This window comes from Vigna umbellata, chromosome 1 (genome assembly GCF_029865625.1).
Source record: "Vigna umbellata cultivar VRB3 chromosome 1, Vumbellata_1.0, whole genome shotgun sequence".
NCBI classification, from domain to species: Eukaryota; Viridiplantae; Streptophyta; class Magnoliopsida; order Fabales; family Fabaceae; genus Vigna; species Vigna umbellata.
The window spans coordinates 59,185,064-59,210,458 of record NC_142165.1 but is presented as its reverse complement, the minus strand read 5'-3'; the positions used below and the strand labels follow the sequence as shown (position 1 = coordinate 59,210,458).

General features: G+C 34.1%; 1 protein-coding gene, 2 non-coding genes and 1 pseudogene across 3 annotated transcripts; all 4 read right to left on the bottom strand.

Moving 5' to 3' along the window:
- Positions 1 to 6,761, bottom strand: LOC124834810 (urease accessory protein G). The gene is made up of 6 exons (XM_047309601.2): positions 6,403 to 6,761; positions 6,269 to 6,329; positions 5,971 to 6,172; positions 1,040 to 1,161; positions 816 to 920; positions 1 to 238 (listed from the first exon to the last, which is right to left on the bottom strand). The coding sequence occupies exons 1-6, from the start codon at positions 6,672 to 6,674 to the stop codon at positions 155 to 157; spliced, it is 846 nt and encodes a 281-aa protein (XP_047165557.2). The 5' UTR covers positions 6,675 to 6,761; the 3' UTR covers positions 1 to 154.
- Positions 6,762 to 8,968: 2,207 nt separating this feature from the next.
- LOC148205907 (uncharacterized) lies at positions 8,969 to 13,547 on the bottom strand (annotated as a pseudogene).
- Positions 13,548 to 23,253: 9,706 nt separating this feature from the next.
- TRNAL-CAA (transfer RNA leucine (anticodon CAA)) lies at positions 23,254 to 23,337 on the bottom strand. The gene has a single exon. It is a non-coding gene; the product is annotated as a tRNA-Leu (tRNA).
- A 100-nt stretch (positions 23,338 to 23,437) lies between these two features.
- Positions 23,438 to 23,510, bottom strand: TRNAR-ACG (transfer RNA arginine (anticodon ACG)). The gene has a single exon. It is a non-coding gene; the product is annotated as a tRNA-Arg (tRNA).
- Between the last annotated feature and the right edge of the window lie 1,885 nt (positions 23,511 to 25,395).

The window sequence follows — 25,395 nt, the reverse complement described above, 5'->3', positions numbered from 1 at the left end:
TTTCACAAGACAGTAACAAAGATTAATAGGTCCAAGCAGTAACATGTCGATGAAGTTATTATGGTAACATGCAGGAACAAGAATGTTCGGGAAGTTGTTTCTCAACATGCTATCAGAATATGCGACAAAAAGAAAACAATTTTAGAAAGACACGTTAATGAAGTTTATTCCCTGTCGTTGCTTCCCACGCCTGTAAGACATGATTCACAATTTCTTCTACTCCAACCTTATGCTTCACCTGCACGTACATTTGTAAATCAAGTTGAGAAGAAAAGAGGTGAAAAATTAAAGGATTGTTTGTAGTTCAAGATCATGATAAAGATGCAGTTGATAAAAAACAGTTTGATTAGGATGCTAGAAATTGGAAAGCTGAAAAAAAGAGTCTAGTGAGGGTTGATTAAGGTGCAGCTCACAACCAGTTTTGCTATTACTTCAATGCTAAAAGGAACTGAATGATAATTGGGACCTGTATACAAATTTGCATTAGAACACGTGCATGATGTGGAGAACTAATTATTGGTGTAAGACAACAGGTCTCAGTTTGTTTAAGCAAGGGAAAAATGCAATAAAAAACCAAAGTCAAAAAGGTAAGTCTTGTAAACATTCTAACCTTAAAAAGAACATGTAAGAGAAAGCACAGAATTGCCAATAGAATGTTCACTGCTGTATATTTATTGTCACAAAGCATGCAAAAACTGGACACAGCAGGCCTAAGTGAAAAGCTGAAACTTGGATATACCATGGGGTTTAAGTGTATTACACCACAATTAAGATTTATAACACCATTGTTTCAATAAATGATGTTCTTAACTAACCTGTGCAAAGACAAATGGTCCTCCGTCTCTCATCCGCAAAGCATCCCGCTGCATGACTGCTAAATCAGCCCCAATTGCCGGAGCAAGGTCAGTCTTGTTTATCACCTGGAATAAAGTCCAACCAGTTCCACAATCATATTCTAAAATCTTGCAACAAGGATTGTATACAAGTATTGATGGATCTGTGACAAGAAAAGTGCAAGATCTTTGCAAATAGCACCTACAAGGAGATCGGCTTGTGTGATTCCAGGACCACCTTTCCTAGGAATTTTGTCACCACCAGATACATCTATTATGTAAATTATGTAGTCAGCCAATTCCCTGCTGAAATTGGCAGCCAGGTTATCTGCGGAAGAACGAAACTCAAGTGAATATCCAAATCTCTTGGGATCTAACTAAATTTAAAAATCAATCACATATCTAAGAACACACATAACTAATTCATACAAACAATCGTTTAGCTTGTTCAACATCTGTGTTAAAACTTGTTTTTTATAACTGCCTTAATTTATTTCCATTTATTTTAATTTATTAGTTGCTACACTTTAGGAGCAAGTCTCGTTTCTGGAAACTGCTACTGTTACGTGGTTTCTGAAAACTGCTATTGCTACGTGGATGCTTTCAATTTTATCATTATAAATGTATCTGAGATATATTGAATAAAATATCCTTTTCCAGAATTAAGGAATTCTCCACCGTCTTCCTTCTTCATTTTCTCGTTGCCTCTTTTTTCTTCTATTAATCCAACAAATTGGTATCAGAGCGTCTTTTTCTTAAGGGACCTGTAGAATGGAAGGAGAGTCAACTTCCTTTCCAGTAACACTTCCCATCTTTAATGGGGAAGACTATGATATGTGGGCTGTAAAAATGCAGTCCTATCTAGAGGGACTGGATTTATGGGAAGCTGTGGAAGAGGATTACACTGTTCAACCGCTGCCAGAGAACCCTACCTTGGCTCAAATCAAAAATCACAAGGAACAAAAAACAAAGAAGGCAAAGGCAAAGTCATCCTTGTTTTCTGGTGTTACAAAATTGATCTTCACCAGAATCATGACTCTTAAATCACCAAAAAAAATTTGGGATTTTTTGAAGGAAGAATATGAAGGAGATGACAGAATAAAAAGCATGCAAGTGTTGAACCTAAGGAGGGAATTTGAGATGCAAAGGATGAAAGAGTCAGAGACAATCAAGGAGTACTCAAACACGTTATTGGGCATTGCCAACAAAATAAAGTTGTTAGGCAGTGACTTTGCAGACTCCAGAATCGTCGAGAAAATCCTTGTGACAGTTCCAGAAAGGTACGAAGCGTCTATTGCCTCATTGGAAAACACAAAGAATCTGTCCAAGATTACTTTGGCGGAAGTGTTACATGCTTTGCAGGCCCAAGAACAACGGAGGCTTATGAGGCAAGAACATGTGGTTGAAGATGCTTTACCAGTAAAGCATCAAGTTGCTGCAACCAGTAAGAAGAAAAGCTTCAAGAAATTCCATCCAACAAGCAGCGAAGATATTACAAACAAAGGCAAGGATAAAAAGAAAAATTATCCACCTTGTAAGCATTGCGGAAAAATGGGACATCCACCGTTTAGATGTTGGAAAAGACCAGACGCGAAGTGCAGTAAATGCAATCAGCTTGGCCATGAAGCTGTCATTTGTAGAAGCAAACTTCAACAGCATGAAGCCAATGTCCAAGTTGTTGAGCAAGACGAAGAAGATCACATTTTTACTGCAGCATGTTTTTCAGCAAGGGGCAACTCAGAATGCTGGCTGGTTGACAGTGGGTGTACCAACCATATGACATATGACAAAACTCTATTCAAGGACTTGAAGCCCACTAAAGTCTCGAAAGTCAGAATAGGAAATGGTAGCTATATTTCTGCAAAAGGAAAAGGAACCATAGTAATTTCAACGAGCACAGGTACAATAACAATCTCAAATGTTCTTTATGTACCTGACATTGATCAAAATTTGCTAAGTGTAGGTCAGTTGATGGAAAAGGGATTTAAAGTGTCCTTTGAACATCAACATTGCCTTATTTATGACATTGCTGACCGGGAAATTCTAAAAATTAAAATGAGAGGTAAAAGCTTCTCATTTGATCCAACAGAGGAGGAGCAGACAGCCTATTACACTCAGTTCAGTCCTACAGAACTCTGGCATAAGAGACTTGGTCATTGTCACCTTGAAAGAATGTTAAAAATAAAGAAGAATGACATGTCAACAGGTGTACCAATATTTTCTGATAATTTGCCAAATTGTAATGCTTGTCAATTTGGTAAACAAAACAGGAAGACATTTCCCAAATCAGCTTGGAGAGCCTCTCAAAAGTTGCAACTAATTCACACTGATGTAGCAGGACCCCAAAGAACACCATCACTACAAGGTAGTCTTTACTTTGTTCTGTTCATAGATGATTTTACAAGAATGTGTTGGATATTTTTCTTGAAATTCAAGCATGAAGTGGCTGGAGTATTTATGAAATTCAAGAAAATGGTAGAAACTCAAAGTGGCTACAAGATTCAATTTATAAGGTCAGACAATGGGAAGGAATATACATCAACCAAATTCAATCAATTCTGTGAAGAAGCTGGGATTGAGCATCAATTAACAACTCCTTACACTCCTCAACAAAATGGGGTTAGTGAAAGGAGAAACAGATCGATAATGGAGATGGCTAGATGCATGTTACATGAGAAGGAGCTACCTAAAACATTTTGGGCAGAAGCTGCTAATACAGCAGTTTACTTGCAAAACCGGCTTCCAACTAAAGCCTTGAAAGACAAAACTCCATTTGAAGCCTGGTATGAATATAAGCCTTCTCTAACCTTTCTTAAAGTATTTGGTTGTGTTTGTTTTGCACATGTTCCTCAGGTTAAGCGTGATAAACTTGACAAAAAGGCAATTCCGGGCATCTTTGTGGGATACAGTACAATTTCGAAAGCCTACAAAGTTTATCATCCTCAAACCGGAAAGATGACTATCACTAGAGATGTGCATTTCAATGAAGGGCAGCAATGGGAATGGAAGAATTCACAAAGCACAACTGAATCCTTTCACAATATACAAGATGATAATCCTGGAGAGCAAACCACAGAGTTGTTGCAGAATGAATTGGAAGATGAACCTCCAATTAGGGGCACAAGGCTATTGACTGATATCTATCAAAGATGTAATGTAGCCATTTGTGAACCTGCTAGTTGTCAGGAAGCACTACAACTCCCAAAATGGAAAATTGCAATGGAGGAGGAAATGTCTATGATACAGAAAAACAAAACGTGGGAACTAGTTGACAGGCCTAAAAACAGAAAAGTCATTGGAGTCAAATGGGTTTTCAGAACAAAGCTTAATGCAGATTGCACAATCAACAAATACAAGGCTAGACTAGTCGTTAAAGGGTATGCACAAATTTTTGGTGTTGATTATTCTGACACTTTTGCTCCTGTGTCTAGATTAGATACAATCAGATTGGTGCTAACTGTAGCTGCGCAAAAGGGCTGGAAAATATTCCAATTAGATGTCAAATCAGCCTTCTTAAATGGAGTTCTAGAAGAAGAAATATATGTGGAGCAACCGGAAGGATTTGTGAAGCATGGTGAAGAAGATAAAGTTTATCTACTTAAAAAGGCCCTATACGGCCTAAAACAAGCACCAAGGGCCTGGTACAGTAGGATAAATGATCACCTATTGAACATAGGCTTCAAAAAAAGCTTATCTGAGTCCACTCTTTATGTGAAACATAAGGGAAATAACCTTCTCATAGTTTCTCTCTATGTTGATGATCTTTTGGTGACAGGAGATGACACAAAGCTAGTTGAGGAGTTCAAGCAAGAAATGATGCAAGCCTTTGAAATGACGGATCTTGGTCTCATGTCCTATTTTCTTGGACTTGAGATCAAACAAAGTGAGGATGAAGTCTTTATTTGCCAAAGAAAATATGCAAAAGAAATATTGAAGAAATTTCAAATGGAGGAGTGCAAAGCAATTAGCACACCGATGAATCAAAGGGAAAAGTTCACAAAGGAAGATGGAACTGATAAAGTTGATGAAAGATACTTTAGGAGCTTGATTGGATGTCTAATGTATCTCACTGCAACAAGGCCAGACATTCTATTTGCTGTAAGTCTCTTATCTCGGTTTATGCATTGTGCTAGTGAAATGCATTTAAGAGCAGCAAAAAGAATACTGAGATATATAAAAGGCACTGTTGATTATGGTGTTAAATTTAAGAAGTGTAAAGAATTCATGCTGTATGGATTTTCTGATAGTGATTGGGCTGGATCCATTGATGATATGAAAAGTACTTCAGGATATTGTTTTAGCCTAGGCTCAGGTTTTTTCTCATGGTGTACAAAGAAGCAAGAGATTGTAGCACAATCCACTGCAGAGGCTGAATTCATAGCAGCAACAGCAGCTGTAAATCAAGTTTTATGGCTGAAGAAGATTTTATGTGATTTACATATTCAGCAGAAGAATAAAACTGAAGTTTATATTGACAATCAGGCAGCAATTGCAATTGCAAATAATCCCGTGTGTCATGGAAAAACTAAACATTTCAACATCAAGCTCTATTTTTTGAGGGAGATGCAGCAAAATGGAGAAGTAAACTTAGTTTACTGCAAATCTGAAGATCAATTGGCTGACATGTTTACAAAGCCACTTCCAATCAACAAATTTGAATTCTTAAGAGAGAAGATTGGAATTTGCAGTTCAAAAAACAAGGAGGAGTGTTAAAACTTGTTTTTTATAACTGCCTTAATTTATTTCCATTTATTTTAATTTATTAGTTGCTACACTTTAGGAGCAAGTCTCGTTTCTGGAAACTGCTACTGTTACGTGGTTTCTGAAAACTGCTATTGCTACGTGGATGCTTTCAATTTTATCATTATAAATGTATCTGAGATATATTGAATAAAATATCCTTTTCCAGAATTAAGGAATTCTCCACCGTCTTCCTTCTTCATTTTCTCGTTGCCTCTTTTTTCTTCTATTAATCCAACAATCTGGTTTAATGTAAAAATCATCCAAAACATGTTAACTAGATTCTAAATATAGCAACCAAAGATCATGTATTTATAAGAGTGAATAAACTTAATAACATGTGAGTAAACTTAATTAAATTGTAGTAATTGATTAAAAATTAGATAAAGAAAAATACCTCCCCCAGATTCACAAAGAAGTATATCTGCTTTGAAGAGGTTAGAAAGCTCCTCCAGAGGTCCAAGATTAATACTAATGTCTTCCCGAATGGCAGCATGTGGGCAGCCCCCAGTTTCCACAGCGCGTATCCTTTCTTCTGGAAGAGCTTTGTGCTTCACCAAGAACTCACCATCCTCTTTGGTGAATATATCATTAGTCACCTGAAACAAACAAGAAAGCAAAGCACATTTTTTAGGTTTTGCTTTAGTCAAATTAAGAGTAAAATTGGAAGACAGAGAGAAGGTGGAAAAACTCACAGCAGCGAGACTGTAGTTATCCCGAAGGAATTCACAAAGGGCCAACATGAGAGCTGTTTTCCTGCATTGCCATGAAAATGAAAAAGGGTTTAACTTTTGAAGGGTTCTGCATAGACAGAGAAAGAGAAACCCACCCAGTGCCGACAGGTCCACCAATTCCGACAGTGAAGGCTCTTTCGTTGAAATTCCTGTTAAGAGGAGGGGCTCTTCTGCTGAAGAAGCCAGGAGAGTAGATGGGTTCGTGAGAATGCGGCGCCAGACCATCATGGCTGTGGTACACCCTACCATCCTTGCCTACCCATGACTCCCCGTCTCCCTTTTCACCGTCATGATCATGTTCGTGATCGTGATCATGACCATGATCATGATGGTGGTGGTGGTGGTGATGTTCGCCGTGAGAAGCCATTGAATGTGTCTGATGCTAACTGTCACTGTGATGGACTCTGGAAATAGAAAGAAAACCAAAGCACAAACCGCCTCCAATCCAAACACTAAGGTCTAGTCAAATATACATATTTTTTTTTCTTGTGTTTTTTTATGGCTGCAATTTTCCTTTAAATTTTAAGATTTCTAATATTAGATTTTAGATCAAAATTATTTTTAAGAACCGGTTTTTAAATTTTGAATTTAATATTCTTTTACCATGTCACCGTATCTATGAAGTAATTCCAGTGATTTGTTTGATAAGATTTAAAAAGATTAATTGGATTTGCGACTGTTATCTTACCACCAGCAATATTAGTTTCAATTTTCTTAAATGAATATACAACTTACACTTCAAAAGAACAACTAAATTTAAAGAACTAAAATAGCTTTTAGAGAATTCTTTTTTAATCTTTGAAATTAGTGTTTAGAAATTGAAATTGTATTTTTCTAAATTTGAAAAATTAAAATATGACAATATTTCACTCTTTCTATATCATATTTATATTTTATAATTTTAAAACAAACATTAAAATAATGCATTTCAAACTAGAAAAATAGAAGAGGTGAAAATTTTATTGGACCAAAATAAAAATTTAATAAAAAGTATGGTTTATCCTATAAAAATTTTAACAATTAGTTCTCATTAATTTGCATAGTTAACTGTTGTAAAACATTACTTCCTAAGGTGAAAGAATAAAATACATTTTTTTTCACATTTAACTTATTTGTTTATATATTGAATTTTTTTTATTATTTAATAGATTTTTATTTTCTATCTGACAGATATTTGGAGATAGATAATATCATGTCATATAAAAAAAATATTAATTAAAAACGCAAAGCAGATTTAAAATATGTATTGTGAAACTTTATATTCTTACAATTTTATAATTTAATTATACTTAATTGATATTAAATTAACATGTCAATTAGGTAGGTAGATTGACTGTGCCTTATCTTACTATAATTGTATAATTTTAACTACACGCAAATAATATTAACCATACAATCTTATATGAATACATTATATTTCTTTAGTCTTATCTTATATATTATTAGATTGGTTATGGAAATTCACAATCACAAAATCAGATGAACAAAATAATTAATTATTATAGAGTGGAAATTTAATTGTTATTTTTTGTACTATTGATGGAAAGTGATCGGTGATTGCTCATGGTCGGTTTCAAAGCTCAAAGTCCAATGCTCAAACGTGAACACTGACATAGCTTGAATGAAGAAGAATACAAATGTAAACTTTGTTTTTCTTTTCTTCTTTAATTCAAATTAACACACCCAATGCCACAGTTTTGTTTGTCACGGAAATCAAACTTAAACCATACATATAAATATCATAAAAACTATCTCCAATGTACTTTTGTTTGATAAAATACTTCAAGTTGATGCTAAACTTTGTTAATACAAACTTTTAATGCTAGTTTTAATTTTTTATTTTATTTTGGTCGATTTTATTTAGTGTAGTTCTAATTTTTGATAAATTTGGTTCAATTTAGTTTTTTTTTAATTTTTTTAAACATCATCTAAATTGTTAAAGAAAAAATTAATTTTAAAAAAATTGTGTATATGAAGTCAATATTATGTCACGTGATAATGTGAGTATCATATGTTAAGTCAATGTCAATATTATGTATCAGTGTCATATATTCAATTTCGTCCCAATTTTAATTAATTTTTCAATTTAGTCTCAAATTTTATTAATGTTGTTCGATTCATTCCTAATTTTAAATTTTGGAAGGAAAAATCTTCACTATTTGTAAATGAAAACTTCTTCATTATTTTTAGGCCTAATAGCTTATTTTGTCCTCAGTTACGGTGAGTTGTGTCAATTAGGTCCATCCTTTCAAAAAAGTTTCAATTGCATCTCTACTTGGTAAATTTTGTCTCAATCAAGTCCTTACCGTTAAATACTCACAAACGGTGTTAAATTTTTTTCTCTCTCTTCTGCTTTTTTTGCAGAGCAGTTTGTCACTACTTTTTCCTCTACAGCTCTAGGTAAAGTGATACAAAATAAGCTCCACTCTATTGTCTCTACACACCAACATTTGTCTCTCACCAAGCCCTATGCAGTTCCACTCTGTTGTGCCTACCTCCAACCCAATTCCCCGCACCTCGCTTATCAGCTTCTCGTTGCAGAATTGTTCTCTGTGCACCGACCAAGTAATCATGGGGACGCCACAACTTGGTATCCATGGTGGAATTCCACCCGCAATGGCTCAAGAATGCTCCAACGACATGGTGGTTCAAGATAACCAACTATGGAGCCCACCCCCTGATAACCATCCCTTTCTCTGCATTCCTCTCTTCAAACCCCTCAGGCATCCACTTCTCCTCCTCTTCCTGACTCTCCTCCTTCCCCTTCTTCTCCGGCACCACCCATATGAACCCATGACCCGACGCTTCAATCCCGCATGCAATCTCGTAAAGTTGTTTATCCGGGAAATGACAAAGGCTCCCAAAGCATATGTACACTATAACACACGCAAGGCATGACAGTAATGAAGTGGGTGAATCGGTTGCACATAGTGGCTGAGTGTCTCTGATGTTGCACCGAACGACAGAGTGCCATGCCGAGAGGAAGGACCGAATGACAGAGTGTCAAGCCAAAAGGAAGGAAGGGGAATTTTGCACCGAATGGTAGAGGACCGTTGCATGTGAGAGGAGGGAGAATATAAAATTACGTGATTTCATTATGGAATGAGTAACTTGTGATATGGTTTCTCTCTCTACAATTACCTTCTCTCTGATCATTCTTCTCTGGTTAAAAATATTAGCGTTAAAGAAACTAAAATATTTTTTAAACAGAGAATCAAAATCAAATTCATTCCAAATTTCTCAGATTAAAAACATCAATTAAACACTTTCTTTCCGATACAAGAGAGATAAAAATAAAAATATACAATAAAATAAGGGTTTAATACCCAATTTTGTCCCCACTTTGGTTCGGAAATCTCAAGTTAGTCCCTTTATAGAAATGTGAGTGCAATGGATCCTTACTTGTAATTATTTGACTGTAATGAGTCCCTTCCGTTAAATAGAAGGAAACGGAGTTAGTGGGCTGATGATGTGGCAGTTGTCTTTGGTGAGGTGTCAAGACGCAATTGTTTGCGTGCTTACGTGGTGTTAGGGTTCCCCATTTTCAAATTGGGTTTTATTAAAAATTGGGGATAAAAGGATTTGGGGGTGATTTGTTGGAGATTAGGGCATGTCCGTGTGCGAGAAAGAAGACAGAGGCAGGCAGTGATTGCGGGAAGACGGAGCAGTGGTGGTTCGCGGTTGGCGAGTTCTTCTTCGTTGTCAGTGGTTGTCTCTGTTTGGGGTTCGCTCTTTGGGGTTCGCAATGTCTTCGAATCACGGTTGTTCGTCTTGCTCATGAGGGAGCTGTCGTGGTGGTTCATCCAGAGGATTGGTTGGAAGCCAAATATGCCACTATGGGGAGGCTGCTGTGTTGAGAGTGGCAAAAACAATTAAGAACGAGGGGAAACAATTCTGGGGCTGCCCTAACTACAAGCGGACAAGAAATGAAGAATTTCAAGGATGCAATTTCTTTAAATGGCTTAGTGAAGATTGCGTAGATGATATTGTTAGTACTATTGCAAGGCAAAGGAGGAAGATTAATAGTCTGGAGAAATGTGTTAGGGAATGTCAAAAAAGGGAGAAGATGTTAATAACAATGATATGTTTTCTGGGATTGATTAATATCATTGTTGTATGTATTTTGTGTAAAAGTCCATGATGTGTTCTGTTAGATAGTTTATGTGAAGAGCACTTTGGACAAATTGTAATATGATGTTATCAAATGAAGGTGAAATTTGAATTCAAGGTTCTGAAATTATGGTTTGAATTCAAGGTTCTGTTAGATAGTTTGAATTTACAATAAAATGAGGAAGTGGCTTCTGTAATCCAAAAAGACAAATCTGTATAAGAAGTTCGTTTTTAGACAAGAAGAAGTACACTTTCAGTGTTTGTAATAGTACTTCTGTAATCCAAAAAAAGAGTTCTGTAACAGAGGTACAACACACTTTCAGTGTTTGTAATATAATTGAAGAAGAAATCCACTCATAATGACATGATAATGAAAAGAGAAGCTGTGATCACAATATAATGAGAAATTGATATGCCAAAATCTGTGAACAAAATATGTGACTGAAATTGATATGGCAAAGGTCCAAACAGCATTCATAATTACATCATAATGAAAACAAAAGCTGTCATTGAAATTACAAAGTGGAATTGAAATCCACGTCTGACAGTTTACCAAGTAGATGTCTGTGATTACAAAATACATGTCTGTGATTACAAAATAGCCATCACTTAAGCTAAACATACTGTCAGTCCTAAATCAGTTTTAATCTTGTGTTGTAGATGGCTGAGTATGTTCCAAAACGCATTGAGTAAGTTGACTTGGTCCAGTAATTGGCTGACTTTGTTCAGCTTGGGTTGCAGGTTGCTCACTTGATTGATATTGAGTTTGGTTTGCTGGAGGAGCTTGTGGACAACTATTTCTTTTATGACCAACCTGTCTACATATGGAACATCTCTTACGAGTTCCACTTTGCTTCAGTTGTGTGTCATCCTTCTTTAGCTCCCAAGCCTCTAGCCTTCTCTTCTTCTTTGGTCTACAAGGCAACACTCTTTTAGTTGGAGGCAAAACATCAGGCTGAGAAGTTTTTTCCCATAGCTGAGGACCATTGACAGGGTAGATGATTGGAATGTATGTTTCTTGGTAGGTTGACTTTGTAAACCAATGTGGCACGTAGTCTTCTCCATTGATGTTGATAAATGTCATGGCAGCTAGTGCATGACAACATGGGATAGCTGTTAAAGTCCACTTTCTGCAACTGCATTCCAGTTTATCTATGTCAACAACATACTTGTCACTCATCACTGAAATGTGTCTGACCTCAAAAATTTTCTCTCCAGACCAACTGCAAATTTTTAAAAGAGAAATCAGTGTTTATAGTAAAAAAATTGCATACATAAAGAAGTGAAATGGTAATGTGGTCATGTCAACATACCTAGGTATCCAGTATTTAGTCAAGTGCAGTTCCTTGTCAAATCTTTTCTTAATCTTTGGACAAATACTACCTTCATATGTGGATATTTTGTTTCTATTTGTTGCCCATCTCTTCATGAGGTACAGACGAATGTCTTCCATCATTGTGATGATGGGCTTACCTCTTGCATGTAAAATTACACTATTAAATGCTTCAGACATATTATTCACTAAGGTGTCACAAACAGCATTACTTGTAAACCTTGACCGAAGCAACTCATTGGCATAGTCATACACTCTTGTATATTGTTCTTTAAAATCACATTCTATTTGTTTGGATGCCATTGCTTTTGCCCTACAGGTTGTGGACCGTGAAACACCAATGTTCCACTTCTTAGAAACTTTGTTATGGAGGTTATACAGATTAATATTTGGATTCTCTTTCATAGTCTTCTCTAACCTCCCACTCAACCATTTTGAAGTCATTAGACGGATGTTAAATTCTCTACTGCAAGTGTGGTTGTCTACTATTTTCCTTAGCTGCCATGTATTTTCAGCTGCCTTATATGCACAATATGCATTCCAAGGACATTTCCCTTTTGCCCCACAACATCTGACACGCACTCTTCTTTTGTCATTTTTATAAACTTTTAATTTTCTACCATTCTCTACTCCATAGGATCTTATAGCTTCTGTAAAATCTTTTTTGTCACTGAAGTACGTGCCCACTTCCCATTTATATTATTCCATAGTTTTGGGCATTGAAAAAACACCAAAATCCCCATAGTCATCCTTGTCATCATCTGTGTTATCACTTTCCACAACACTCTTCAAACTGTCGGATTCCCAATCACTATCAGATAAACCCCTAGGTCCACCAAATTTAACTTCATTAGTACCTTCAAATATATCAAATCCCACTTCATCTCCATGGTCAATCAATACATCCTCTTCGGACCCATTCCAACTGCTAACATCATACTCATCAGTTTCTACTCCATTACCCTCTACCTCACCCTCTACTTCTGCCTGCCCCTCCACATCAGACTGGACGTCTACATTCACACCATTTCCCTCACCCTTTGAAACACTCTGTGCCTCCACACCAACATCCTCTACCTCAACCTGTGCCTCCACACCAACATCCTCTACCTCAACCTCTGCCTCCACACCAACATCCTCCACTGCCTCTGATTGTAATTCTACGACATCCTCTACATCACCCACTACATCAACCTCAACTTCAATCATTTCTGGGGCTACTTCTGATTGAGGTTCTACCTCAGGTTGAACATCAATCACTGCCTTTGCATGAACTTCTACCATACCCTCTATATCAGCCACTACATCAACCTCAACTTCTATCATTTATGGATCAACTTCTGATTCAGGTTCTACCTCAGGTGCTACTGTCTGAACCTCTGCTTCACCCACTGCCTCAACATCTGCTACACCAATCTCTATCTGAACTTCCTTTTCAGCACTCTCTCTCTCAACTTCTCCTTCAACACTAGGTCTATCAACTCGCAAATCAGCACTCTCTTTCTCAACTTCTCCTTCACCACTAGGTCTATGAACTTCCAAATCAGCACTCTCTCTCTCAACTTCTCCTTCAACACTAGGTCTATCAATTTGGGGTTCAGAAAAGTATTCCAACTGCAGAAGATACTCAGGTTCACACACCCTATGTATAACATAAAGGTGAGCTTCACCATTCAACATAGCAATATTGATCAGATGACAAGCACCCTTGTCATCTAATAAAGGTTCCAAACAATCTTCTAATACAGGACCACGACCCAATGAATACCATAAGTCCTTTACATTCCTATAACCCATCTCCTTTAGAATGCTTAATATTTCAAAATAACTCCATCGATCAGGGTCTATTTTTATAGTTGTGGTTTCAACATAGTGATATCCAAATGTCCCATTATTCTCAAATTTCCCCCCATGGTGAAACACGACTTCAATGTGTGAGTTGGCCATATTATCTAATATAAAATTGGTCACAGTTAGTTAATCTATGCTTAACCCTTAACCCAAATGATATCTAAGCAAAAAACAAAGCATAAACATACTACTGTACAGACCATAAACAACTCAAACAAAACAAAACCACATTTATGACATTAAATAAAGCAAATGCCACAACACAGTACCACACACTATGAAGGGGGACCACAACGACAACGTCACAACAGAAACAAAGCAAATGCACTGACAATGGGGCACACAACACAGACAAACCATAAAATAAATCAAAACTTCTCGGGGGACCACACCGAAAGCAACGAAACACATAACAAAACCTACCATAAACGCACCTTCGAAAGTCGCTTTTCGTTATTAACCCCACCAATGGTCGTCCACTCACAAATGCTTTGTCTAAAAGTTCTTACGAGTTCCCGCGATCACTGCCTGCCTCTGTCTTCTTTCTCGCACACGGACATGCCCTAATCTCCAACAAATCACCCCCAAATCCTTTTATCCCCAATTTTTAATAAAACCCAATTTGAAAATGGGGAACCCTAACACCACGTAAGCACGCAAACAATTACGTCTTGACACCTCACCAAAGACAACTGCCACATCATCAGCCCACTAACTCCGTTTCCTTCTATTTAACGGAAGGGACTCATTACAGTCAAATAATTACAAGTAAGGATCCATTGCACTCACATTTCTATAAAGGGACTAACTTGAGATTTCCGAACCAAAGTGGGGACAAAATTGGGTATTAAACCTAAAATAAGTAATATAATAGAGTGAAATAGATAAAAAAATGATAAAAAAATGAAAAATAAAAGCACTAAAGACCTTGGGTACAAAGAAATCAATTGATGATTAATTTTTTTTTAAATATTCAGATGTTAAATGATGAAGAAAAAATAATTTTTTTACGGAAATGAATTGATACTTTCTAAAGGGTGAAGTAATGGAATAATTCACCAACCTATATATAATATATTATATTTTGTATCACTTTACCTAGAGCTGGAGAGGAAAAAGCACTGACAAACTGCTTTGTACATAAACTGACAAGCTTCTTTGCACATAAACTGACAAGCTGCTTTGCACATAAAAGCAGAAGAGAGAAAAACAAAATTTAACTCCGTTTGTGAGTATTTAACGGAAGGAACTTGATTGAGGCAAATTTTATCAAGTAGGGATGCAATTGACACTTTTTTAAAAGGAGGGACCTAATTGACACAATTCACCATAATTGGGGACAAAATAAACTATTAAGCCTTATTTTTAAAATTAAAAGCAAAGTTTTCATTAGTTTTATAATTAGAAGGAAAATTCTTCATTATTTTGGGAAGGAAATTTTTTCATTATTTTTAAAGTTAGAAGAAAAATTCCTCATTATTTTTAGGTTTAATTGCTTATTTGGTACCCAAATTCAATGGTTAGTATCAACTTCATGCTCCTTTTAAAAAGGGCTCAATTTCGTCACCACTTGCACCACCAAAAAAATAGAATCCGTTAAGTTGGTAGAAACAAAATTAAATGTTTGATAATGTGACAAAGAAGTTTTTCTCTCTCCTCTGCTCTTCCTACAATGCGCCTAAAAATAACAGATACACTACCCCTAATGCTCATGTACTTTGCATTGACAAAACACGATATTTATTCTAGTATCAAATTATGATATAAGTATATAATTTAAACTTTTGTGATACTTTTTATATTGATTTTATGTTAGTAAAATATATATTATATTAAAAGATATTTAGGGATTGAGAAAATAAATAATAATGGTTTTAAATTTATGGTTCTATTCTAAGTAGAATTAATGTGGAAAATAATTTACAGGTTAAGTTAATATGTATGAAAAAATTTAAGGTTTAATAGGTTCGAAAGTCCCTATATTTGCGAGTTAGTTTCAATTGGGTCCTTCAATTTTGGAAGTGATCAATTGAGTCCCTGTTTTGGTAAAATTGAATCAATAATGTCCTTGTCGTTAATCTTAGTAAACGGTGTTAACTTTCTAGCGAGGTGGCATGCTGAGGTGGCTTTTAATTAGCACGTGGCACGATGTGTGGAAACCTTCTCCCCTTCCCCTTTCCCGAAACCTTCTCCCCTTCCCCTTCCCCTTTCCCGAAACCTTCTCCCCTTCCCCTTCCCGAAACCTTCTCCCCTTCCCCTTCCCCTTCCCCTTCCCCTCCAACTTCACCTTCTCCCATCTTTGGGAAACTTTCTTCTCGCCCTCCCACACCCACGCCATCTCCCTGTCGCCGCCGCGCCCCTCCTCCGCCACCTCTACCTCGGCGACAACTTTTTCTCCGGCCAGATTCCTAATATGGCACTTAGCAGCACCTCCAAATTATTTTTATTTTTCTCAAATCACTCTCAGACATTACAACAAATAACACCAACATTGCATATATGCGATTCCAACATAAAAAGAAATTGAAAAAAGAAAGGAGTTGCTGCAAATGTTTGGACTGGTCAGGAATATTGCTGCAAAAAGAAAGGATAATAATAAAAAAAACTTTACAAAAAAAGTAAACACTTAATTATGCATATTGCAAAATAGTTTGGAAGAAAAAAAAACTGTCGAGAGAGCAATATCGATGTCATAGCACTCTTTTCCCAGAAGCTGCAGAATAGAACAAATAAAAAGAGGACAAAAAGAATAACAAGGAAGGAATTAGGGCTAAAAATGAATGGAGTGTGTGACCTTGTCGCGAATCCAGCCACCCGCGACATAGAGCTAAGATCAAAGTGTTGAAGAGTGGCAAGAAGCCTATCAAAGATGCTTCTCTCGGTATCAGATACGTCGATTCTGTCACGAACCTGAACCGTAGACATTGGTGCGCCACCGCAACTCCGAAACGACGGCAGAGGGCGAAGTAGAGGTTGAGGAGGTTGTGGAGAAGTGCGGCAGTAATGAGACGGCGAGCGACAATGAGAGATGTGGAGGCAAGGGAGGTGCGCTTGACGGTTGGATTGGGGGATGGGCGTGAATGTAGATGTTGAAGAGGTGGGTGTGTGGAAGGGTAAGAAGAAAGTTTCCCAAAGATGGGAGAAGGTGAGGTTGGAGTTGGAGAGGAAGGGGAAGGGGAAGGGGAAGGGGAGAAGGTTTCGGGAAAGGGGAAGGAGAAGGGGAGAAGGTTTCCACACAACGTGCCACGTGCTAATTAAAAGCCAACCTCAACATGCCACCTGGCTAGAAAGTTAACACCGTTTACTAAGATTAACGGCAAGGACATTATTGATTCAATTTTACCAAAACAGGGACTCAATTGATCACTTCCAAAATTAGAGGATCCAATTGAAACTAACCCGCAAATATAGGGACTTCCGAACCTATTAAACCAAAATTTAAATAGTAGATTTTTTTAAAAATACAAAGGATAGAGTATGTGCAAAAATATAGAGTAGGCTTTCTAAAAATACAAAAGAAAAACTATGAAAAATATGTAGGGTAGACTCGTTAAACATGCAAATCAATGCATGAACATATTGATCTAATATGTAATGTTAGAGTCATTTAATTCATCCATTGATAGACTCGTCTAATATATATCTCTAGATTCGTATAATCAATGTATGTTTATGCTCGTCTAATATGTATTACAAGACTCGTTTAATCAATGACTGGGCAAACTTCTCAAATGTTAATAGACTCATTTAATTTCTGTATGAATAAACTTGTCTAATGTATATTGTTAGACTTATCTAACAACTTTATAGACAAATTTGTCTAATGTTTTTTGTTAAATTCATTTAATCTGTGTATGGAATGAGTCATTTAATCAGTTAATGGACACAATAATCTAATGTGTATTAATAGACTCGTCTAATTTATGTATGGATAGTCTTTTCTAATGTGCATTGTTAGACTTATCTAATCAATATATGAATGACTCATGTAATATGTACTAATAAACTAGTCTAATCAATGCATCAAAAGATTCATTGAAAGTTTTTTTGCTATACTAATCTAATCAATTAATTCCTAGACTCATATAATAACTTTTGTTATACTCGTCTAATCAACATATGGACTAATTTTTCTAATATTTTTTGTTATACTCATTTAATTAATGTATGAACAGTCTCGTCTAATATGTATTATTAAACTCATGTAATGTTTTTTATTATACTTGTATAATCAATGAGTGGACAAACTCATCTATATTTTTAGATCCGTCTAATTATTTCACTATACTTATTTAATTATTGCTTGAATAGACTTGTCTGATGAGTATTGCAAAATTCAACTAATCAGTTAATGAACACAATAATCTAATGTGTATTAATAGACTCTTCTAATATGTGTATAAATAAACTTGCCTAATGTATATTGTTAAAGTTGTCTAATCAATATATGAATGACTCATTTAATGTATATTACAAGACTCATCTAATCAATACATTGACATATTTGTCTATTTTTTTTTCTTTACTCATCTAATCAATGCATTCGTAGACTTGTCTGTAATTTTTGTTATATTTATCTAATTAACATATTAAATTACTTGTGTAATATTTTTTTGTTATATTCGTCTAATAACTATGTGGACATTCTCATCGAATATGTATTATTAGATTCGTGTAATTGTTTTGCTATATTCTTCTAATCAATGTATGGAAAGACTTGTATAGTGTGTATTGTATCGACAAACTCATTTAATATATATTGATAAACTTGTATAATCAGTATATGGATATACTCGTATAACATATATTACTAGATTCATCTAATAAATGTATATTTAAATTTGTGTAATGTGTATTGCAAGACTCGTCTAATTAATAAGTGTAATAAATATATTAGGTTTAAACCCTCGGATGGTCCTGATATTTGTATGAGAATCTCAAGTGGGTCCTCGTATTTGCAACTGTCTCAATTGGGTCATAATATTTGAAAAATTGAGTCAATTTTGCCCTATCCATTAAGTTGTCACAAATGGCGTTAATTGGTGCTGACATGGTACACAGATATTATGTTGATGTGTAAGTATTATATTACGTGGAATTTGTTATTTAAATAAAGAGTGTTTGACGTGACAACTAAATGTAATTGTTTATTTAGATATTTGTTTAGACATTTTTACTGAAATAAGATTAGAGAAAGATAATAAGGGATTTGGTCACTACGAGAAGAGGAACTGGAATCCTAGAGAAGACAAGACAATCAACTGCATTCTATCAATCCCAAACCCATTAGGGTTTTTCTCCTCTCCCACCAGACCAATTGGTCTCTACATGCTCTACTTGAATCCAAAGGGAACCAGAGGAACCCCAGAAGCCTCATCTTCTCCGCTCATGTGCGTTTGCCTCAGCCTCCACCCAATCGACTATTGTCGTCGTTCACCGTTGGAGGCATCGCCGACCATGGCGTCGGGTCCTTCCCTCTCCTTCTTCTCTTCGTGCGTGAGAAAGAAGCTCTCGCATTCCTTAGTCAATTGCCTCTTAAGCGAGCCTAGCCGCCGCGAGCCAAGGCGCCACCAACGTCACCGATCGTTGCCAAGCTCATCGTCAGTCACTGCGTCATCCCATTTGGATGGCAAAGTCCGCCTGTTATTGAAAGGAAATAGAGCAGAACCAACCTACTTGCAGGCAGCACTCGTATGCAAAGGAACTCGCTCCGAACACCAACCCTTTTGTATAGTAGCACCTGCGTGAAGATAATTAGGCATTCCAAGACTCGAAAAATTGGCAGAGCAAGAACCAAACCTTCGAGAACAAACAATGCTCTTCTTCATGGCCCCTAATCCCAAATGAGGCGAAGAAACATTGCCATTTCCAACGACATTGTTCAGATCTAACGAAGCAAGCCTTCGCCGATCGTGCTTCTTCAATAACGCCTCAGATCTTGATCTTCGATCCTGACACTCTTTAAGCAAAAAATAAAAAAGTAAAAATAACATAATAAAATAAACCAAAATGCTTGAATTGGAAAGTTGAAATTCTAGTAGGTTTAGTACCTTTGAGAGCTAGAGTAAAAGAGCTCTTGGCATAATCAAATTCCAAGGGTTGATTTTCATCCTCAGTGTCACCACCGTCACTATCTTCTTCCTTTTGGACTTCAATACAGAAAGTACATCAACAAAACAATAGAGTCTGTGAGTCCAAGAGTTTGAGGAAGTCGAAGCAGTTGTAGTTTGGGGTTTTGGTGGTTGTCGTCATTCATTTTAGCTACGTTCTCCCGATTGGTTATCTCAAATCATATATATCTTCAATTTTTACTTAAAAACTAATGTACAAAATAAATCCAGCAGAAGGATCATCACAAGCAAAGTTCCAACCGCAACCGGTGACCGGCGGGGAGGCCCATGGCCTGACTAGATGAAGAAGGCACGGTGGTTAATGGTCTTTGAATTCTAAATCCCTAATTCCCTTTTCAATTCACTCTTTCCCTTACCATTTTCAATCCCTAATCTATTATTTTAACATAAACCAATTCAACTTTGTCATATCATAATCCTTGAATTTAAATAAAAATTCTACATAATCAATCAATGCACGTCAGCATAAACACGTCAGCTCCTTTTAACGCTATTTGTGAAAACTTAATGGACAGGACAAAATTGGCTCAGTTTTACAAATATTTGGACCCAATTGAGACAATTGCAAATACGAAAACCCACTTGAGATTTCCCAACAAATATGAGGACGATCCAGAGGTTTAAACCAATATATTATACTGTAATATAAAAATCACGAATGTAATCTGTTGTAAGACAAAATTATTGCATGACATTTTTTTATATGATATTATAATCAATTTGTCTTATAAATAAAGATATATTAGATTTTAAATGATATTATTTAAAAAAGTAAAATATATTTTTCTAAATTTTATTTTAATAAAATAACTAAGTAATTAGAAATAAAAAAGGATAGAATTAAAAATGAAAAAAAATAGCATAAAAAATTAATATTTTAAATATAAATTTTTGTGTGAGATAAAATTATCACATAACAATTTTTTTATATGACATTGTAAACAATTTTTATTAGGGTTAAATATGTTTTTGGTCCTATAACTTTATGTGAATATTGGAATTAGTCCATCTTTAAAACTTTGACCTAATTTAATCCCTTAACTTTAAAAATGTGTGGATTTAGTCATTTTAACCAAGTTATGTTAAGTATATTTGACGTTAATATCTTTTCATTATAGCATTTGAGTTGTTTATATTATTGAACACATATTTTTTTCAATTTTAATTGAGAAACGCATTTGAAACTTTAAATAAACTTACTAAAATTTGGTTAAAATGACTAAATTTATGAGGTTCTAAAGATTATGGACTAAATTAGTCCAACGTTTCAAAGAGAGACTAACTCCAATTTTCACTTAAGGTTAAGGGATCACAAATATATTTAACCATTTTCATTATTAATAAATATATTTTATTTTTTAAAAATAATATTATATTAAGATATAAAAGTAAAATATATTTTTCTAAATTTAATTTTATCAAACGACCAAGTAATTAAAAATCATAAAAGAATAAATGAAAAATAAAAAAAGATAGTATAAAACAATAATTAATACTTTAAATATAATTTATTCTTTAATAAAAGGATAAAATTAAGAATGAAAAAAATGACATATAAAAGATTTAATAATTTGAGTATAAGTTATTCTTTAATAATTTATTAAATGATCAATTAATTATAAACGTATAAAATTAAGAACTAAAAAATAGTATAGAAATATATTTTTAATTTTAGGGTAAATTATTTTAGAATGAAATAAATGGATAAGAGAGTAAAATAATTTTGTGCATTAAAAAATTAACTTTTTGGACCTTGTCAACGAAATAGACATATATAATAAAGTAAACTTTTGAGTATCTTATTTTCTTACAGTATAATAGATAATAGATAACATGGGTGATATTTTCAAGTGGTGACAACTATCAGAAGTGAATTCTTTTTCACGTGGGTTGTATGGTCACTGACTATAGTAAAAGAGAAATCATCAATTATTACTAAGACCAACGCTCCAAAAGTAGTATGAAAATGAAAAAGGTCAAACTGTCACTCTGTAATGTTCTTAAAGACCAACATTTTTGTTAAAATCTGAGATTTTATTGACAAACTGATAATGTCAAGGATTTATTAAAGACCATAAAGGAGCAATTTGTCGTCTCTAATAAATCTCTTACTAATACTTGTAATGTAATTTTCATCGATAAAGTTCATTGAGATTATAGTAATATGTGATCATATCATGCACATAAGAGATATCGTGATTCAATTGAAAGTGTTGGAGATTACAATGTTTGACTCTTTCTCGGTGCACTATATTATGTATATTTTGCCTCGTCTTTATGTTCCATTTTAAATTCTCCTGTAGATAAATGGTTAATTATGAATTATTAACTATGTGTCTTCAAAAAGAGAAAATATAACTAATAAAAGAAGGAGAGAAAGCGAACTTGACTAGGTAAGTTAAAAGTAAGAAGAATCAAGTAAATCACAAAAGAAAAATTATTGCTCAACCATTCATAAAGAATGAGTCAAAGTTTTTCTTTAGTAAAAAGAAATGACACACTGAAAAATTGTCAAAAATGTAAGAATTTGCATTTATTTTTGTTTGTTGTGATTTTGACGATGAAAAACACATTCCCTCACATAGCAAAAGACAATGACAATTCTTAATACTTTTTCCAACTTTCTTAAAAAAAACTTGAAACTTGCTTCTCAAATAAATAAGATTGCTTGGAGAAGAATAAGGGGAATATTACTCTCATTTATGTACTTAAGAAGAAGAAAAGCATATAAGCAATTCAAATTATCATCCATCAAAAGATAAGTCTTACAAGAGGCAAGAGGTCTTATTTATAGATGTCTAGACTCCTTGCACCTAATTATAAAAAAAAATGTGGTACATAAGCTTAAAGTGGATGTCCCAAAGTAATACATCAATGCTTTAATTAAACTTATTGTTGGTTTCTCTCAAGTGATGTGAAACTTTTGTACTTCAAGTCTTCTTCTTTATGACTTGGTTGTATTTGTCTCAATTTTTCCATGGTCTTGGACGTCCAAACAAAGCCCAATTGATGCCTAAACCCATACGAATTTTCACATAATTCAACAAAAATACAAACTAAATATACATATATACAATTTGTACAATACTGAGAAGAAAGAAGAAAGTTCCTAATAGCATACACTATAAAGTAGAGGAATCTTCTTTAAGATTTCTTCTTCAATTCTTCTAGCCATGAACCTTGTTAGGGTCCAATGTGATGCTCTCAAATTGTCCTTCATCAATATATGTATCTTTAGTTCCAATGATATACTTTGGATGACTTTAAAGTTTTTAACATTAAAGTAAGCTACAATATGGAAAACAAGTCAATAATGTAAGATCAAATCAAGATGAAGATACTATGGTACATACATTTAAGATGGACAAGCACCTCATCTGATTCTCTAAATTATAATGGTGTAACAAAATGAAGAAATAAAACATTATGAGAAGAAACTAAACTCTAGAGCTATTAATAGTATTTCATTTGATATGTTGTTGAAAAGTTTAAATTACACAAAAATAAAAAATAATAAAAAGTGTCAGAAGTGGGATTTGAACCCACGCCCTCTTTCGAAGACCAGAACTTGAGTCTGACGCCTTAGACCACTCGGCCATCCTGACTTTGATGTTTAAAAATATGTATACAGCTTAATGGTTTATTTAAAACAATGTAAAAGCTTTTATTAAAATACATGAATTATCAAAATGTCTTGTAAAGGAACGACTCCGCTGGGGATCGAACCCAGAATCTCTGGTTCCGTAGACCAGCGCCTTATCCATTGGGCCACGGAGTCATTGTTGTTTACATGGCCATAAATTATTTTATTTAAACCTAATTGATTAATTTTTAATAGAAAAAATTGCCCTGAAATAATCTGGAATCGAAATGTTTAAGTTTGACATCGGACTTTCAAAAGTATTAAAGTTTGAGGAACTCTTTAGGAGTTTTTTTGTAGGTTTATTAGTAAATGGAGTGTTTTGAATCTTTTTAATACGTTCTTTAACTAAATTATTCCAAGTTATATTTTTAATATTTAGTCAATTTTGTTTTTTATTTTTAGTATTAGTTTATGGTAACTTAAATTGGTTTTTTCCCCTAAAAAATTACAACAGTCATTATAAAAGTCACATCAATGTGATATAATTTATCATAATTAAATTAAAATTGTTACATTGATATAATTTTTTTATATTAAAGTCGTATCATTTTTTTATTCGAATCATATCACATTTGCCTTATTTACTTTTAAGTTATAATTTTTTTAAATTTGTACTAAATTTGATAATTTCATATTAAATTATTAGTAAAAAGTCAACTAATTAAAAATAACCCAAAAAAATGTATGCAAGGGTTCCCTCTCTAATGTGTGAAGAAAAGAGAAGCAATATAGCTTCTTGATGCACTTTACGCTTTTGACCTTATATATGTTACCAATATAAAATGCATAACTAATTATGCAGTCTACATTTATGACATGCACCACTTTATTATTTAATGTAATTAAATTTTAATTATGACAATTTTAAAAATTCATTAAAGTTGAAATTAAATTGTTCATCACACAAATCCAAATATCTAAATATTGTAACTTATGTTTATCATTAGAAATTAATTACATTCTATATGCAAATTGCAAATTAATAGTATGTCACAACACCATACATAAGTTAATACAGTAGAAAAGTATTGTGTTTCATTGCTGATTTAAACTGACTCTAAATTTTTTAATTATTCTACTTAAATTGGTAGTAGTAACTCTGTTTCCATATAAAATAAATATTAAAAAATAAATGAAATATAAATATAAATATAAATTATATTAATTTTTTTTCTTCAAATTTATGTATTTTTATAAAATATTATCAACAAAAGAGATTTAAATATTATTTTCAACTTTATAAATTAAATAATTTGTTTAATCAACGTTAGATCTTAATTAATACCTATTTTCATTAAAATTAAATCAAGGATATGTTTTAATTAATTTTTTTTCTCATCACATGAATCAAATTTACCATAACTTTTTCATTTTTTTCCATCTAAACAATCTTATCTTCTCTATTTTCCCCCTTTTATTTCCCTTCCTGTCCTCACCCCCAATCCAAACAAATAATGCTGTGAAAAAAATTTTAAGGCTTAGATACAATTTGTATTTTAATATATGAATCGAAATAAACAATTTTGAGATATAAAAAGCATTTATGCTTAGGTATTGATTGAGAAAGACAAGAAGCTCTGCCACATTTTGATCAGTTAACAATTTAACAACGTTATGCTATGCCAGCTAAAGTGGCCCTCACAACACGGACACTGTCACTAAAGCTATGTGTAGTAGTAGCTCTGCTTTATCATACTTTTTATCTTTCTTTTCGTTTAGCCATTGATAATCCTCAGGTTTAATTATAATTCTTTGCATGCTTAATGTTTACGCTTCAAAAGCTGATTACATACTTCTAACTCAGCACCGTTATACAGTGCTAGCACCCTAATTGTTTAAGGTGAGGGAGACAGAACATTATCATTAACCCACACACTCTCAGATCATTGTGTTTACTGTTTCAGCTACATATTACACATCAAAATTCCTCACTTGTCTCAAATCCTAACTATAAAATGACTTGTGCTGTTCCACTATTTTCATCATTCACAACTATTTACAACCACTGCCCAACTAGTAG